Source organism: Diceros bicornis, chromosome 27 (genome assembly GCF_020826845.1).
Source record: "Diceros bicornis minor isolate mBicDic1 chromosome 27, mDicBic1.mat.cur, whole genome shotgun sequence".
Lineage (NCBI taxonomy): Eukaryota > Metazoa > Chordata > Mammalia > Perissodactyla > Rhinocerotidae > Diceros > Diceros bicornis.
The window spans coordinates 19,701,263-19,717,851 of record NC_080766.1 but is presented as its reverse complement, the minus strand read 5'-3'; the positions used below and the strand labels follow the sequence as shown (position 1 = coordinate 19,717,851).

At 42.1% G+C, this 16,589-nt stretch overlaps 1 protein-coding gene and 1 long non-coding RNA gene across 4 annotated transcripts in view; both read right to left on the bottom strand.

The window, feature by feature from the left end:
* LOC131392783 (uncharacterized) overlaps positions 1–16,188 on the bottom strand; it is a 38,519-nt gene extending 22,331 nt beyond the window's left edge. Inside the window, exons 1-2 of one of the 3 annotated variants that reach the window (XR_009215771.1) lie at positions 16,031–16,188; positions 594–761 (exon numbers count right to left, since the gene is read on the bottom strand). This is a non-coding gene — a long non-coding RNA (uncharacterized LOC131392783). Of the gene's footprint in view, positions 1–593; positions 762–12,475; positions 12,491–16,030 lie in introns of those variants that run through there. The other 2 variants (XR_009215772.1, XR_009215770.1) reach the window with 2 other exon arrangements.
* On the bottom strand, positions 799–1,588 carry LOC131392782 (kxDL motif-containing protein 1-like). The gene is given in 2 exon segments (XM_058522948.1): positions 799–1,453; positions 1,455–1,588. Coding segments are annotated over 2 exon segments (558 nt in total). The 5' UTR covers positions 1,527–1,588; the 3' UTR covers positions 799–967.
* Positions 16,189–16,589: the final 401 nt, after the last annotated feature.

Here is a 16,589-nt window from a genome sequence, read left to right as displayed (position 1 = left end):
ACTAAGGTGAATGACTACAGAATGATGGGAGCTTGGCGGTTGATAGCCTTGAATGTCACGGTGAGGAAGGTTGATTTTTTTCCCCCTCTACCTCACTGGTCCCCACACCTGTGCTGAACTGGCTACAAAAGAATTATCTGGAAAACTTGTTTAAAATAGATATTCCTGAGGGCAGATCTAGATAATTTGATTTAGACCATTTGTTTTTTTGTGTTTTTTTTGTTTTTTTTTTTGTTTTTAGTAACAGAGTCTTTTTACTGATAACTTCCCAACAGCATCTGTAAACATCGGGTACAAAAATATTGTTTAAACTCTCTGTTTTCCAAGGTGGCTTGGCTTGCTCCACAGAGACCCCAGGAGAGGCCTGCTGGGCTCTCAGGGTGCACACCTCTGGTCAGAGAAACAGGCCTTGTCAGGCTGGCTCGGCTGAGTAGGTGGCCAGCCTCTGTCTTGAGCCTTCTACAACTGTCTCAGAAACCGCCTTGAGATGCTTTCATCAATACTCTGATAGGAAGAAGGGGCAGGGAGACCAGAATTAGCAGGTGTGTGGGGGATGGGCTGGGGTGAACTCAGACAGGACAGTGCTTGCCCACCTTCAGGAGGTCCTGAGCAGGGTGCTGGGGCAGGGGACATCTGGCTCTGGTCTCTGGGAACCTTGGAGTGTTGATCAGAGCAGACCTCAGGCCTCATCTGGAAAAGCTCCCTTGTGCCCAGTCCAACAACTCCAGCTGCGCTGATGGCCCCCGGCCCAGCAGAGGGGCCTGCAGAGGAGAGGTGTTCTCGGTGAGGGAGGAGTGAGAAGAACAAACCCCACAGGGCTTTGACTACCCCCGAAAGGAGCTTGTCCCCCTGGAGCCCTGGATGACAGACTATCATGGCAAAGCTGACGATCTTGAGGCAGGGTTACCCACTGCCACCTCAGGCACCTGGGGGTGCTGCCACTGCCCTGAGACCCCTGGGAGCAGGACTACTCGCCCAGCATCTCCTCGTCGTCCGTCTGGCTGCGGCCATTGATGGCAGGGGAGCCAGGCCGGACGTGGGACAGGTCTTCGAAGCCGGGGCTGAGGGAGGGCGAGACGGTGTCGGGGCTGGTGTCACATGAGCCCGTGCTTTGTTCTGAGGTGGCAATGGTTGTTGTGGTGCTAGGCGGGATGGGGTCTTCATCCTCGTCCTCCAGGAGGGACGCCTCTGGGATGTGGCTGAAGGCCTCTGGGTGCTGCCTGGCCAGCTTCCCTTTCAGCGTCCTGATCCTGCGGAAGATGCTGTCCAGGTCCCGCTTCATCTCCACCAGGGTCCTCGTGTGGTGTAGGAAGCGCTCAGTCATCTGCTGCTGGCGGGCACTCGACAGGTTGTTGAAGTTTAGCAGCATCTCGTTGGTCTTCTCAAAGCGGTCCAGCATGTTCTTTTGGGCCAGGATGATGGCGTTGACATCGTCCACGTTCACCATGCTCAGGAATGCGGCTGCAGAAGACCCTTGAGGCCGAGTCCGGGGCGTCCATCTCTTCCTCCTCCTCCGGGGCGTCCATCTCTTCCTCCTCCTCCGCTGCCTGCACATATGGCGGCCTTGCTCGCGCTTCCGGGATGGCGCCCGAGCCTCCGCGACGTCACCACGCACCATGCGTGCGAGCGCGGGTGGCGGAGACGTACCCGGGGCCGACGGGCGTGCGTGGAGGCGCGGCAGGAAGGCTGATTTAGACCTTTTGTAATGGATACCTGGACTCTTCCCAAGAAACTCAGATGATGAGCTCAGGTTGGGAACCATGACTGCAGAGACCAGAGAAAGCCTTTCTTAGTCTTGCTCCACTGGCGTTACCAAGATCTCAAACTGGTCCATTCAGCCTCGGAGGGTTCCGGAACAGGACAGGAAGTAGATTGGTTATCTTGTATCCATTGGAGAGTGGGCACTGGGTATAGTCACCCACTGTACTTGGGCATTCAATGTCCATTGGGCCTCAAGCCTTCTCCCACCCTCCCCATGTGCCCAGTATACAGCTGGGCTTCTGTCTTGATGTCCTCATCAGCAATCCAGTTTCCCCCTAGGCTTGTGGCTTCTGGAAGGACCCTGAGTTACTTGGTTGGGACCTGACAATCTGCCTAACCCTAACACTTCCTTTTCTGTGGGGCTGGAATGTCAGTGAAGGTCTTACTCCAAAGTAAACAGAACCCCAGAGACCCTTGTCCTCACCAGAATCATCCGAGTTGCGGCAAATAAAGCTTTCAGCAGGAGGATGACATAATCAGGTCTATGCTTCCGAAGGATGGATTATAAAAAAATAGGGCAAAATGCAGGAAAACTTTTAGAAGGATATTGTAATAGTTTGGGGTAAGACAGTAAAGAACTGTGCAGACAGTGGCTGAGAAAATAGAGAGGAGGGGACTGAGAATTTGGTCACAGATCAGAGGCAGAGAGAACAAAAGCAAAGACCATGCCAAGGCCTCTAGTTTTATCAAGTGATGTTTTAGCTGGATGAGCTACTGGCTTCTATACTGCTTCTTACCTATTTTTCAATCCTCGTCAAAGTTTTCATTGCATGGGAAAGCACCAGTATTAAATGATGTCACACTGGGTCACAGCCCATTTGTAAAAAGCACTATAAGGACCAGAGCATTGAAAGCCTTCCTCCTGGCTGGAACTAATTTTCTCCACCACAAATATCAAAAGTGCCTGGAAATATACAAAGCAATCATTTTCAACCACCCAAAGTAATGCTATTATTCTGACCCCAAAGTTATCCCTTGAAATGTTATTTGGGAAAAATAAAAAGCATTAATAGTTTACCTCAGAGATGAGACTCTTTGCATTCGAGACTGCTAACCTAGAAATAAAAAAAAAAAAATTAATGGTAGGCCACACATTTATTTGTTTCCTTTTTTTTTTCACATGAGCATTTCAACTTTATTTAACAATTTACTTCTAATTTGAACAGATGTGCTTTGCTTTAATATTTGGCTTGGAGAAAAATTTTTTGGTAAAAATAATGCTAAGTGATGTGTGTTTTGGGAATATTTATTTCTCCTAAGATTCTGAGAGATGTGAATAGATTTAAGGGAACAACTTAAAATTTCAATTTTATTTTTGGACTTTAGAGGTGTCATTCAATTTATAGAGCTATTGTGCTAAAAAAACTAATATTCAAATGCTGTCCAATTGCTATATCCTGATTCCTTGCAAGATTATAGCTGCCTCCTTTACTCGGCTTGAAGTTACGAAATAGAACCAATAATGAAACTAAGCAGTAAACCTGCTGATGTAGGATTTTTCATTCCTAATTTGGCTAATGCCCAACTCTAAATTAGAATACAACAAAACCATGAGGTTTTACTTGCAAAGAAACTTGACTCTTAGGCTGAATCCACAAACTCCCAAAATGTAAATCTACCTTCCTGACTTGCCATCCACAAGCATTGGAGAAGCCACCGCGGACCTGTAAACTAAAGCAAGTCTTCCTTTAACGGCAATTTGATTTTTCCTAGCTTTCTTCTTTCAACAAAATAAACAGAATGATTGCCAAACTCCGCTTCTCTTCTGTTCCACAAATACTTCCCTACCGTGGAGAAGCTTTAACAACACGCACTGTGAAATCATTTTCCTCCTTGATTAGTTCATTTCAACCTTGTATGTTCAGGATGCAGGAACAACCTCTCTTCCCAAAGAGCAGATGAGTAATTGCTTACAAGTAAGAAAAGCCCCTCTGGCCGGAGGAAGGCGGTTGCCAGCTCCCTCCTCAGTATCACGTCCCCTGCCAAGGAACAATTGGTAGGCTGCCCTGCGATTTCCCACACTCCAGATTCAGAGGGAGTGATGTTCTTCTTTGTTCAGAGAAATGAGAGAAAAATAAATAAAGGAGCAAGTGTGGCCTTATTCACTGCCACCTAAACTTCTGACAAAGAAGCAAAATCCTCCTACACCTGCGTGTAAGAACAAAGCTCAGGAATTTGGACTCGAATGCCAAATTGCCAGCAGTGAGTTTGGAATTGCCTCACACCAAGTTGCAAAGAAAGTCAGCACAGGCTAGGACCTGCTGGGGTGTCTGAGGACACAACATCTCCCTTCTTTGGCTTGTCCCCAGCGGGTGTTTAAGAGTAGGGATAACACGACCTGAACCCAGAGTTCTCAGAAAACTCGAGAAGAAATGCTTCAATGCAAAACTAAACTTACATGTCTTCTTAAAAATGCTCTCATTTTTAGCAAAGTTCTGTGTAATGGTGAGCGGAGCAAGTCTCATGAAGAAAGGGAGAGGGGATGTGAAAGAGCCAATAGCATCTACACTCCAAGCCTGACAGAGCCACATTGGATTTCCAGTCCTTCCAGTAGGGGCGAACGTTGGCTCCACGTTATAGGTATCATAGCTGAAGCTTGGAGATGTTCCATCACCGGCTCAAGGTCAAATGACTAATAGAAGGCAGGGCCTGAATTCGAACTCAGCATGGCCAAACTTCAAACCTGGGGTTTGTCCTTTGTCCTAGTGGTTCCCAAACACCAGCCCCTGGGCCCCTGGGCTCCTGCTGGCCTGGCTGCTCCCGACCCACTTGGGCAGCACTGTCAAAATGCCTGGACCAGAGGCTCCAGAAAATCTAATTCAATAGGTCTGGAATGAGACTTGGGAAACTGTGTTGTGAAAAAATCTCCTTGACATTTTTCTGCAGCCAGATTTGGGAACCACTGCAGTACATACTCTTCTAAGCATTTTTTCCTAGAAATTAATAAATTGATTTCGTGGAAATCTTAGCTCATCTCCCAAATCAAAGTATAATGCATCTGTCACTCTTAGGGAATGTATCTGATGTTTCTATGAACCATGAAATATATTTTCAAAATATTTAAAGTTCGAGTGGTCCTTTAGAAAATGTCCTTGAGTCTGAGGGGTGCCTCCTTATGTTCAGAAAATGAGGGTGCATCCTTGGGGCTAGTTTATCACCCACAATTGTCTTACTGCAAAACTTCCTGCAGGGTTCAAGATTTCCTTACTTCTTGGTGGCTCAGAATGCCAGGGCTCCTGGTGCTCAGGACAAACTCCCCGTCTCAGACTCTTTTGATTTACTGCACCCTCTGGGCTCTGCTTATTTTAGATGTGGGGCTATGGCATCCGTTTCAACCAATTTTCTGAAATACACTTTTTCCTAAGACAACTTTTACTTTGGCTTCTTGCTACGGACTCTGTTGAGCATCTCTTGGGACCTGAGGTGAAGCTTTTTACATCCTTACGCTCTCTCGTTAGAGGTTCTTTGTGTGTCCCTATGTCCAGGCCTCCAAAGTGGATTTCTCCTTCTCACTCACCCCTCTTCTGTGAGGGGGTCCACAGCTAGACTAAAGTGGGGTTCAGCAAACTACAATCCGGGGGCCAAATCTAGCTTGGCACCTGTTTTTGTAAATAACATTTTACTGGAACACAACCAGGCCCATTCATTTCTCGTCTACGGCTGCTTTCACGCTACAGTGGCAAAATTGAGTAGCCAGAAGAAGACAGAGACCATATGCCTGCAAGTATTTACTATCCGGCTCTTTATAGAGAAAGTTTGCCAATCCGTAGACTAAAGGCGCATTTCCAGTGAAAATATTTACAAATTTTCCTCCGAGAGAGAAATATCACATATACTTCCAGGATTAACCCCACACTGCACAGGTTGTGAGGATTTTGCTGTTTGCTAATTTTTCTTTATTTTTCATCCTTAGCTTTAGGGCACAACATACATATTTTTTTTTCAACTCCATGTTCAGATTTCAGTGGTTATTAGAGAGGCAATACTAGGGTCTAAAAATGATGGACAGTCTTGTCAATAAAAGCCATTCTTCAATATATAATGAGTCATCATTACATATTACATGTGTGAGGGGAAGGGGTATGGAGAAGGTTATTTGAATCTCTGCTAATTTGGCATAATTCTCTCCATTTAACCTTTTTTCCATCTGCTAAAATGAACCCCAATTTCACCATTCTGTAACTTGCATTGCTGATAAAAAAAGGAAACAATTTTTTCTTTTTAATTCTCCCAAAATCATCTTGATAATTGGTGAGCATAAAAAATACACATCTAATAAAATATTAACCTGAGAAAAGAAATTTTGAGGAAAAAAATCTAATTTCTGGGCCGGCCCCGTGGCTTAGCAGTTAAGTGCATGCGCTCCGCTACTGGTGGCCCGGGGTTCGGATCCCGGGCGCGCACCGACGCACCACTTCTCCAACCATGCTGAGGTCGCAGCCCATGCACAGCAACTAGAAGGATGTGCAACTATGACACACAACCATCTACTGGGGCTTTGGGGGGAAAAAAAAGGAGGAGGATTGGCAATAGATGTTAGCTCAGAGCCGGTCTTCCTCAGCAAAAAGAGGAGGATTAGCATGGATGTTAGCTCAGGGCTGATCTTCCTCACAAAAAATAAAAAAATAAAAATAAATAAAATCTCATTTCTTTCTATGAAAATAAGAAGCAATGTGCCTTAAAAATCTCATTACTCTTTTCAAATCCCACAAAAATGACTGAAGAAAATCTTCTTGGTTTGATATTTAATGATTGCAGATAAGCAACTGACTTGTACCTGAACTCTGCACCCGGTCTTTAATTATGATCCCTTTGCCTGCCAAGTTATTGATATTTAAAAGTACCAGCGCGCCCTCTTGCGGTGCATTGCAGTTACTATTCTTTTCTACTACTAATTTAGAAGTTGGTACAGACCCATTAAATTTTATGTAACTCATTTTACAAGAGACCACTCTATCTTAGATTTCATCTGTGATTGATTCATATGGAACAATAATCAATAATACACGCTGAGATTTGCAGAATGAACTGCTAAAACTACCCTGGACTATAATGAAATATGATTATCACTGTTTGACACCTACTCTGAGTTCCCAAGAACAGTAATAAACCTACCATCCATATTTGATCCTTAGGACAACTTTGTAGGACATAAAAACATAAAGTCTAACATTATTATATTCTTCCATATCAGGGGTTATAAAGAACTTCTACCTATTCTGCTTTCCAATTTGAGGATGTGGATATATACATAGTGTATTTACTTTTATCACAGGGCACATGAAAACTCTTCTACATAGAAGAACAAAAAGGCTTTATGAAAATCAAATCCACATCCCAGTTTCTGGTTGCTTCCTTTCAAGAGTAGCTTTGGTTACCTGTTCTTGACTTGGTAAATTTATTGTTCTATGCCACAGTGCAAGCCCCAGGCATCCCCTAGATTGTATGCTGGCACTTGTGAGACCAACCACCCACAAAATCTCCTCTGGACTGCCTAGGCTTTTTTGTTGTTGTTGTTTTAAATATACACAAGTCCCACCACTTACTAGCTTAACTGGGATCCCTTGAGCAAGTTAGTTTAACGCTCTCAGTCTTAATTCCTCATCTGTAAAATGGAGACATTAATAATGACAACTTCACATAGCTGTCATGAGGACTAAATACAGGAATGCAAGTGAAGGTGCCTAGCTCGGGGCCCGGCACATAGGAAGAGATGAATAACTGTTACAACAGTATTGCTATTAGGTTTCTGAACATAATCTAACATTAAGATTTCTTAATTTTCCCCTCTCCTTTTGTCACTCCTCACTTTTCTAGTGTATTTTTGGTTTATTAATTTTTTTTTGGTTATTTTTGCCTTCATTTACTGTGTGGCAATGGAAAAGCAAGATTTGAAAGTGTGGGTTCTTGTTTCGGAACCTTGCATTTCAGGGGACTTACTGCTATCTCTAAGCCAGGAAGACTGCCTTAGAGAGCTAATACTTGGGCATGTAAATAGTAAGAATATCTCTGTGCCACTCAGGTAGGAATCTTTGGACACGCTTTTTATTGGAGAGCTGAAATAGGCCTCCTGATAAGATGTTTAAAAAGTATGAAGAGCCATGTAATGAAGTACTAGTTGTTTGCCTTTCCAATGGTCAGGAAATTCTCCTGCATTTATCTGGAAGTTTCTAATGCAAGTTGCTTTTGTGAAAAAAAAAACTCCCACATCATGGATCTGTTCATTTTAGAAAAAGAATAAACATTGACTATGGCACAACATCACTGGACAGAACAGATGCTCCAACTCTTGAGGGTATTTTTTTGTCCACAGCTTCATCCAACATCAAGAGGCTCTTTCTAGGTCAGCTCCATTGGAAAAGTACTTATTTTAGAACCCTCATTTTTTGTTTCCCTAGCAATGCTGTGACATCATGTCAAGGTTCTTACGCTCAAAACCAGGGCCTAAACAGGCTTCTTGATTCTTCCTGTACAACTTATATTTGGAGGCTTTTCAATAGCTTCATTAGCTGTAACAAGCCTAAAATATGCTTAAAAAAGGAGAGAGAGAGAGAAAGAGAGATGCTTTTCAAACAGGTAACTCCAGATATTTAATAAACAGAATTTTTACATGCGCCCACCCTGGTATCCACGCTTGTTGTCTGTTACCTAGGAATTAAATGTTGAGTTGCAAGGAATGATCACTATAGTAACTAGAAGGACACTGGAACGTTGAAAATGTGGGAAGATGTTAAATTTACACCAAAGTGTGTATGTGTCACATTATTAATCCTATTTCTGTAGAAGTTAATTTTCTTCAACAGATCTTCCTTATACATCACATAAAAGGCCCTTTTCCCTCCTTTGTGCCAATTTTCAAAACCATTTAAATTAGCAAATTTTGGGGAGGCGGGTGTCAGAAACAATTGTTTTTGTTTCTTCAAACTGTAACCCAAAATAACCATGCCCCAATGTTATTTAGCTTTCACTGGATAACACATAGTACAAATGTCTTGTGTTTTCTGGATACACACTTAAGTAATCCTCTCTTTTTTTTTTTTTAACGTCAGAAATGCACCATCTGACCTGCATTGTGATATTTGCTGTGAATCACGTTGTAGGATTGTCGTGCTTTTTGTGGCATTAGCTCCCTTGCCTACAAACAGCCTTCAAACTACCCAGATGAGATCAAACAGTTGATGGCATTTATATTTTCCTAGGTGTCAGAAAGAAGAATTCAATCTCACAAAATTAAATGCCTTTAGGAGAAAAAAGTGACCATGTGGATCTCTGACATCAAAGACAGAAATATCTTCCCTCTCCGCTTAGTGTTCCCAAACTCCAGACAGACTTTTTTATTTTTTACTTTTTCTCCATTTCCTTTCCCTCCTGGCTCTCTGAATTATAATTTGGAACCTGGAGGGTAGCTTTCACCTTAACTTGTGTTCATTTTTAGTAATACACAAAGTCTAACGGAAGACAAATGATTGATTCTGCTTCTTTGGTGTTCCTGACACAAATCCGTGGGGTGTTGGCAATTATCTCATCAACAGTAAACTCCTGAAGGAGGACTGTCTTCCAAGTAGTGCAAAAACATGTGTTGTTAGTTACACGTCTTGCTTTGTCCATCGCCTATTGTTGTCTAAAAATAACGGGTGCTCACGATCCAGCTTTTTACTAAAACCTTCAGAAGTTGGCCTTCCTTGGATTGTGTCTCTGGAAGAGCCAGCTGAAGGGCTGTATTATAGAGCAGACATCTCTCATTGGTCTGGACTGAGGAGGGATGAGAGGGGCAGGTTTCCAGGTTCAACTTGACTGGCCTGTTACAGTTCATAACAATCAAAATTTACCTCTCCTCTCCTCCGCCCAAAAGTCTGAAGAGAATTAGGTACAGTTCATTACCGAAAAGAAACAATCCAACTAGTAACTAGTCCAGACACACAAGGAGTCCAGAAGATATCCAGAGGTGAAATATTTATTTTCCAGTGAGTTTGCTGACGGTCCTTACAGAGTCAGTCTTGAGTGGGAGCCTGGGAATCCCTTTCCTCTGTAGTCTCCTTTCTCTCTCCACCTCCCCACCAATGCCTAACCCCTTCCCTGGGCTGCTGGCTCTATCTTGGGAGTGGAGTGGGCAGTAAGATTCCTTGAGGTCATGATGACCATTTTTCCTAAACAACTCAACCTCTATTATACTTGCATTCTCCCTCATAAGAAGAGGCTTGGGCATTTCAGAATCTTCTGACTGGAGCATTTAAAATAAAGATAAGCCCTTTTTCTTATAACACTGACCGTTGCTCATAGCATCACACGTTTAATGTGTTTAAAATTTCTTTCATTTGAGTCTGTATTATAAAAATCCTCTCATCAGAGGTAAAGAAGGAAGAAAAGATTAAAAAAATATATATATATATATATATATCCATTTAAGAAGTTGAAACATGAATTAGTGCCTTGTTTGAACCAGGAATTGTAATGGGGCTGGGAGTACAAAAATGAAAAATTCATAGGCATAATCTCAGTGTCTATGAATTCAGAAATTAACTGGGCGTGGCGTAGGGGTGGTAAACAGACATATAAAAAATTAATGGCAGTGCAGTCCTCTAAGAACTTGCATCTAGACATGAACAACGTGTTGTGTTAGCTCCAAGGAAGGCATTATTCCCTGGCAGAGCCTGGGCAAGCAGAAGGCAGGCACAAGAACATAAAAGAAAGCATGTACATTGATTAATTTTCCTGGACTTAGTCTCCCCAGAGCCATTTCCAAAGCGGACCTGTGCCATTTTACACAGTGGGTTCGCATTCCACATCTGGTGCTTAACCTCAGTGAAACAGACACAACTACAGAATGCCAACATTCTCCTGGAGATGCCAGGAAGAAAAGATGGCATGAATGTGAAAGAAGCCATGGTGCTTAGGCCACTTCAGGATATATCACTTTGCTAGGGCTGCCATAACAAAGTACCACTGACAGGATGGCTTAAACAACAGGAATTTATTTCCCAGTTCTAGAGTCCAGAAGTCTAAGAGGTTGGGTTGGTTTCTTCTGAAGGCCTCTCCTTGGCTTGTGGATGGCTGTCTTCACATGGTCTTCCCTCTGTGTGTGTGTCTGTGTCTTAACCTCCTCTTATTATAAGGACACCAGTCATATGGAGTAGATTCCACCCATGTGAACTCATTTTACCTTAATCACCTCTTTAAAGGCTCTATCTCCAAAAACAGTCACATTTTTAGGCACTGGGGAGTTAGGACTTGATAAAGATTCTCTACTTGACCAAACTTTGGTCAGGCTCTTCTGAGCTCTCTTTTTGACTAGGCTTGACCTTAGGCTCCCATGTCCTTCCGTGTAGAGTCCATGTCTAGCAAGAACTCTGCGAAGTCAGTTTAACCAGAATCTCCTGTCCTCAATCTCTGATCACTCTCCATATCTGATCAGGTTCCTCATCTACCTTCCGTCAACGGATGTCTGATCACCCTGGCTTGCCTTCAGCAAGATTCCTGTTAGGTCGGTTTAGCCAGAATCCTCCCTTAGCAATGATGTTTCCTCTTGGCAATTTTCCATCCACTGACCTCCCCATCCCTGGGTTCTTGGCTACAAATTCCCATTTTTCTTGTATTTGGAGGTGAGCCAAATCTCTCTCTCCTACTACAAAACCCCATTGTGGTGGTCCCTATACTTATTGTGATAGTGTCCCTGAATAAAGACTGCCTTACCATTCTTTAACAAGTGACACGAATAACTTTTTCCTCAACAGGCTTTAACATATGAATTTGGCAGGGGACACAATTCAGCCCATAACACAAGGTCTTGAAACTTTGGGGAAGGTATGCTAAGGAAGCTCTAGCCATGAATTTCTCCTTTAGGAAACAGAAAGGGAGAAGATTCCTGTTTTTCTTAGAGCTCTACAGGAGGACATGGATTGGTTGAAGCAACCTGGAGCTCTGCATTGGGGAGTAAGAAGGGGAGGATGGAACAAAAAATGTCATCGTCTATGACGACACTTCCATGGTTTAGGAAAAATAAACTTAAGGAAAAAACAAAATCTGGCTGGACCCATGGCCTAGTGGTTGAGTTTGGCGTGATCCGCTTTGGCAGCCCAGGTTCATGGGTTCAGATCCCAGGCACGGACATACACCACTTGTCAGCCATGCTGTGGCAGTAACCCACACACAAAATAGAGGAAGACTGGCACAGATGTTAGCTCAGGGCTAATCTGCCTCAGGAAAACAAAAAAAAATCAACAAATGCTGTGACATTCTGCCATATGTATCTCATGGCAATTGAAACTCCCACTACTATTCTACCACCAAAGAGTCATTTTTATAATTATTACCAGTAATTGATCACCTACTAGTTCAGTCCAGCAGAGAAGTTAAGAGCAAAGGCCCCAGAGTCAGACAACCTTGCAAAGAGTCCAGCTCTACCATTTACCATGGGACCTTGACTCATTCACCTTCTCTGCGCCTCATCTCCTCACCTGGAAAATTTTAATAATGACTGTGTCTTTCTCAGAGGGCTCTAATGAGGATTATATGAGATAGTAAAAATTATTGTTATTTATTTTTAATATTTTTCAGGGACTATACGTAGTAGGTGTTTTATATATTTTATCTATTTTAATCTCCTACAGAAATCCTATGAGTTATGTCATCAGCCCCCCACAGCCTCCTAGTATTCCACCTCCCCCTGCTATCACTAAGGACAATTTCTAAGTGGAGATTCCTGAGAGCTTTTTACCCCAAAACTGATGGAAAAAGCAGCTTCAAGATCACTTCCTTCCTCTCTTCTTTGGATGGTGCATTCTATCCTGTGCGTAGCTGGGCTCCTGGCACAGTTCCTATGACAACCTCTCTCTGGAATATTTTTCTGCTCATCTATAGTACTCCTGGCTCTACTGGTTACAAAAAAAAAAAAAAAATCCATCAAATAAAGCCTTACCAAAAATAAATAAATAAAGCCTTACATCAAGGGTTTTATTAATGGGAAATCTTTTGTTATTGGGGAATCTCAAAAAGGAGCCATGAGGCTACATCAACCAAGGCAGTAAATTGCTTTAAACTGTTTTAGTTTAAATGTTATAAAGCCCCATATACACTCACTCTCTCCAGCACAATAATTAGGAACATGCACAATTAGATCTAATAGTTAGTACAATGCAAAGCAGAAATACAGTTTCATTTTGATGTTGGAGCTTTTTAAAAATCTTTTTCTGAATATTTCTTTTGGTTTTATTGTCTGCTGTAATTTGCTTTACAATAACAAGGTATGTAAACATTGGGAATTCTGTGTGCACAATTCAATCTCCACCCTAGGGATCAATTAGCATATGAAGTGGCCTAATAGAATTAACACCTTAAGAATTGGCCAGGTGGCATTCAAAAGTATTTTTGTCAAAATCAACACCAGAAGTTTTATTACTTAGCAGGTTATAAAGAATTTTTAATTGGTGAAATTAGTGGAGTTTAAGTTACGCGATTGTTAAAACTCGGACACCGCCTACTTGGACAACAATGTATAAATAAACACCTGACCAAGCCAGTAGTTCATACCAGGGGGACAGCTTCCAGATGCAAGGCCCAATGATCCTGTGCCCCTCCCCTTAGTGGATGATCCTGCCATCTGATCTGACTGAAAGCCCTGACTCCCTCCATCAGAATACCTGTCTTCATCTTAGAGAGAGACTTTCATGAAAGTGCTGGTCATTTGTCAAGGGTTGAGACTGAAAACATTCCAAGTATACACAGGCTGAACGATTGTTTTGTGCCTGCTTGCTAGCAAATATTTGTTTGCTTAGAATAATATGGTTTAAAATGTGCTTTTGCTGGGCCTGCCCGGTAGCGTAGCGGTTAAGCGCGCGCGCTCCGTTGCTGGAGGCCCGGGTTCAGATCCGGGCGCGCACCGATGCACTGCTTGTCAAGCCAGGTAAAAGTAGAGGAAGGAGGAGGACTGGCAAAAAAAGAGGAGGATTGGCAGATGTTAGCTCAGGGTTGATCTTCCTCACAAAAAGTAAATAAGTAAATAAATGAAAACAGGAAAACAATAGAAAAAATTAATAAAAATAAATAAATAAAATAAAACGTGCTTTTGCTACCACTGCCTGGTAGAAGGACGATGAATTGGAAACACAGAGCTGATACTCCCTCTAACTACTGGAGAGTTCTGATGAAGTCCAAAATTACCTGACATTCGTGGGACAGTAAACTAGGTTAAGTTGGTTCTAATTCTCATATTCTATTCTTCAACACATACCTGATGATAATCCTGTGTATCTAAACTTCCTCCTGCCACACTCGCATTTGTCTTCATTGACACGCCCACCGAGCTTTATACAAGTGCGTCTACTGGTCAGAATATCATCTTGAGGCAACGCAGGGAAGCTCTGGTTTCTATAACCACCACTCAGGTACTGAGTCATGAATCCTCACGCTAGTTCCTAGACTCTTTTTTTTTTTTCCTTTTAAATAGACTTAATTTTTTAGAGCAGTTTTAGGTTCACAGCAAAACTGAGTGGAAGGTACAGAGATTTCCCATTACCGGCTGTCCTCACACACACGCACAGCCTCCCCCACTATTAACATCCTGCACCAAAGTGGTACATTTGTTACAACTGGTGAACCTACATGGATACATAATTATCACCCAAAGTCCATAGTTGATATTAGGGTTCACTCTTGGTGTTGTATATTCCATACACTTTGACAAATGTATAATGACATGTATCCACCATTACAGTATCATACAGAATAGTTTCACTGCCCTAAAAATCCTCTGTGTTCTGCATATTCATTCTTCCCTCCCCCCACTCTCTGGCAACCACTGATCTTTTTATCGTCTCCATAGTTCTGCCTTTTCCAGAATGTCATATACTGGGTATCATATAGCATATAGCCTTTGGGGATTGGCTTTTTTCACTTAGTAAAATGCGTTTAAGTTTCCTCCATGTTTTTTCATGGCTTGATAGTTCATTTCTTTTTAGTGCTGAATAATATTCCATTGTCTGGATATACCACAGTCTGTTTATCCATTCACCTACTGAAGGACATCTTAGTTGCTTCCAAATTTTAGAAATTATAAATAAAGCTGCTATAAATATTCATGTGCAGGTTTTTATATGAATATCTTGAACTTCTTTGGGTAAATACCAAAGGAGCACGATTGCTGGATCGTATGCTAAGAGTATGTTTAGTGTTATAAGAGACCACCAAACTGTCTTCCAAAGTGGCTGTACCATTTCGCATTGCCACCAGTAATGAATGAGCGTTCCTATTGCTCCACATCCTCACCAGCATTTGGTGGTGTTGGTGTTCTGGACTTTGACTATTCTAATAGGTGTGCAGTGATATCTCATTGTTGTTTTAATCTGCATTTCCCTAATGACACATGAAGTGGAGCACCTCTTCATATGCTTATTTGCTATCTGTATATCTTCTTCAGTGAGGTGTCTGTTCAGGTCTTTTGCCAATTTTGTAATCAGGTTGTTTGTTTTTTTCCTGTTGAGTTTTATGAGTTCTTTGTATACTTTGGATAACAATCCTTTATCAAATATGTCTTTTGCAAAGATTTTCTCCCAGTCTATGGCTTGTCTTCTCATTCTCTTGACAAGACTTATTTTTAATGTAATGAAAACATGCGTATTTGCTTGTGCATTGAACTTATTCATTGATTCGCTCTTTCATTCATTCAACATGTACTTATTAAGAACCTGCTAAGTACGAGGCACTATGCCAGGTATATAGAAGGCAGTGGTAACCAATGTAGACATGGGGCTGCATTTGCCTCTAAGCCATAACAGCTCATATTTTAAATCCTCAAACTTGTATTCACATCCTTTGTGATTTATTCTCTAAAATATGTGAAGCTTGTCCTCTCCTCTTTATTCCCAGAGACTACCCTGATTACTCTCCTTATCATGACAGATGATCAATCTAATCGATCTTGTTTTTCAATCTGGTTCCCTCCCATCCAATTCCTTCTCTCCATGGGCGACAGTTATCCTTCCAAAATACAGATACAATCAGGTCATATTTTTGGTTAAAAAACGTGTATGACCTACAGCGGTAGTGGGTAACAGTTTCATTCTACAACACTGGAATGCAAGAAACATCACTTCTCTGAACTTCTCTAAAACAGTTAAATTATGCGGAGCCCTATTCTATTCAGTCAGTGATAAACTCAATTTCAGTCTTTTTATTGGGCTCCTTCCTTCCACCAAGGAAGGAAATTTATAGAGATCTCACACAGAATATTCAAGAATGGGCCCTCTGGTCTTAGTCTACAATGCCCCCTGCTGACCTTCACCTTGGCTGTATCCAGGTGGTCCTATGAAAGTAGGTAACGCCAAGCCTAGCTCCTTAGAAATATTTGGTTTCTGCCCAGCAATACAAAAGCCTCTGAGACAAGGAAAAACAAGTTAGGCACCTTCTTTTGTGGGAGAATTAAAAATATATAATACAAGAAAAATAAAAACACTAATTAATATTTCAAATTATCCTGTCTCATAGAAAGAGTCCAAACTCCTTAGTGTGGCTACAAGACATATCTATGCTTCCCAGTTTCACCTTCATCCCATGGTGTGCTGGAGCCAGTTCACACCAGCTCATGAGGGCCAAGTGCCAGATTTTCAGGAATGTTGTGAGCCGGTTGTTAAACGTAGCTATTGTTAAAACTTAACTGATATAAATCTCCTTCCCACCATATCCCATCTCCCTCCCAGCCCTGTCTGAGCTCCCAAAGCACTTTGCAAGTACTTGTATTACAACAAATCTGACATTGTTTCTAATTGTTGTTTTCACTAAAATATCCCCCAGATTATGGGTTTGTCAATAAGATCTTTCATTTATATTTGTCTCCC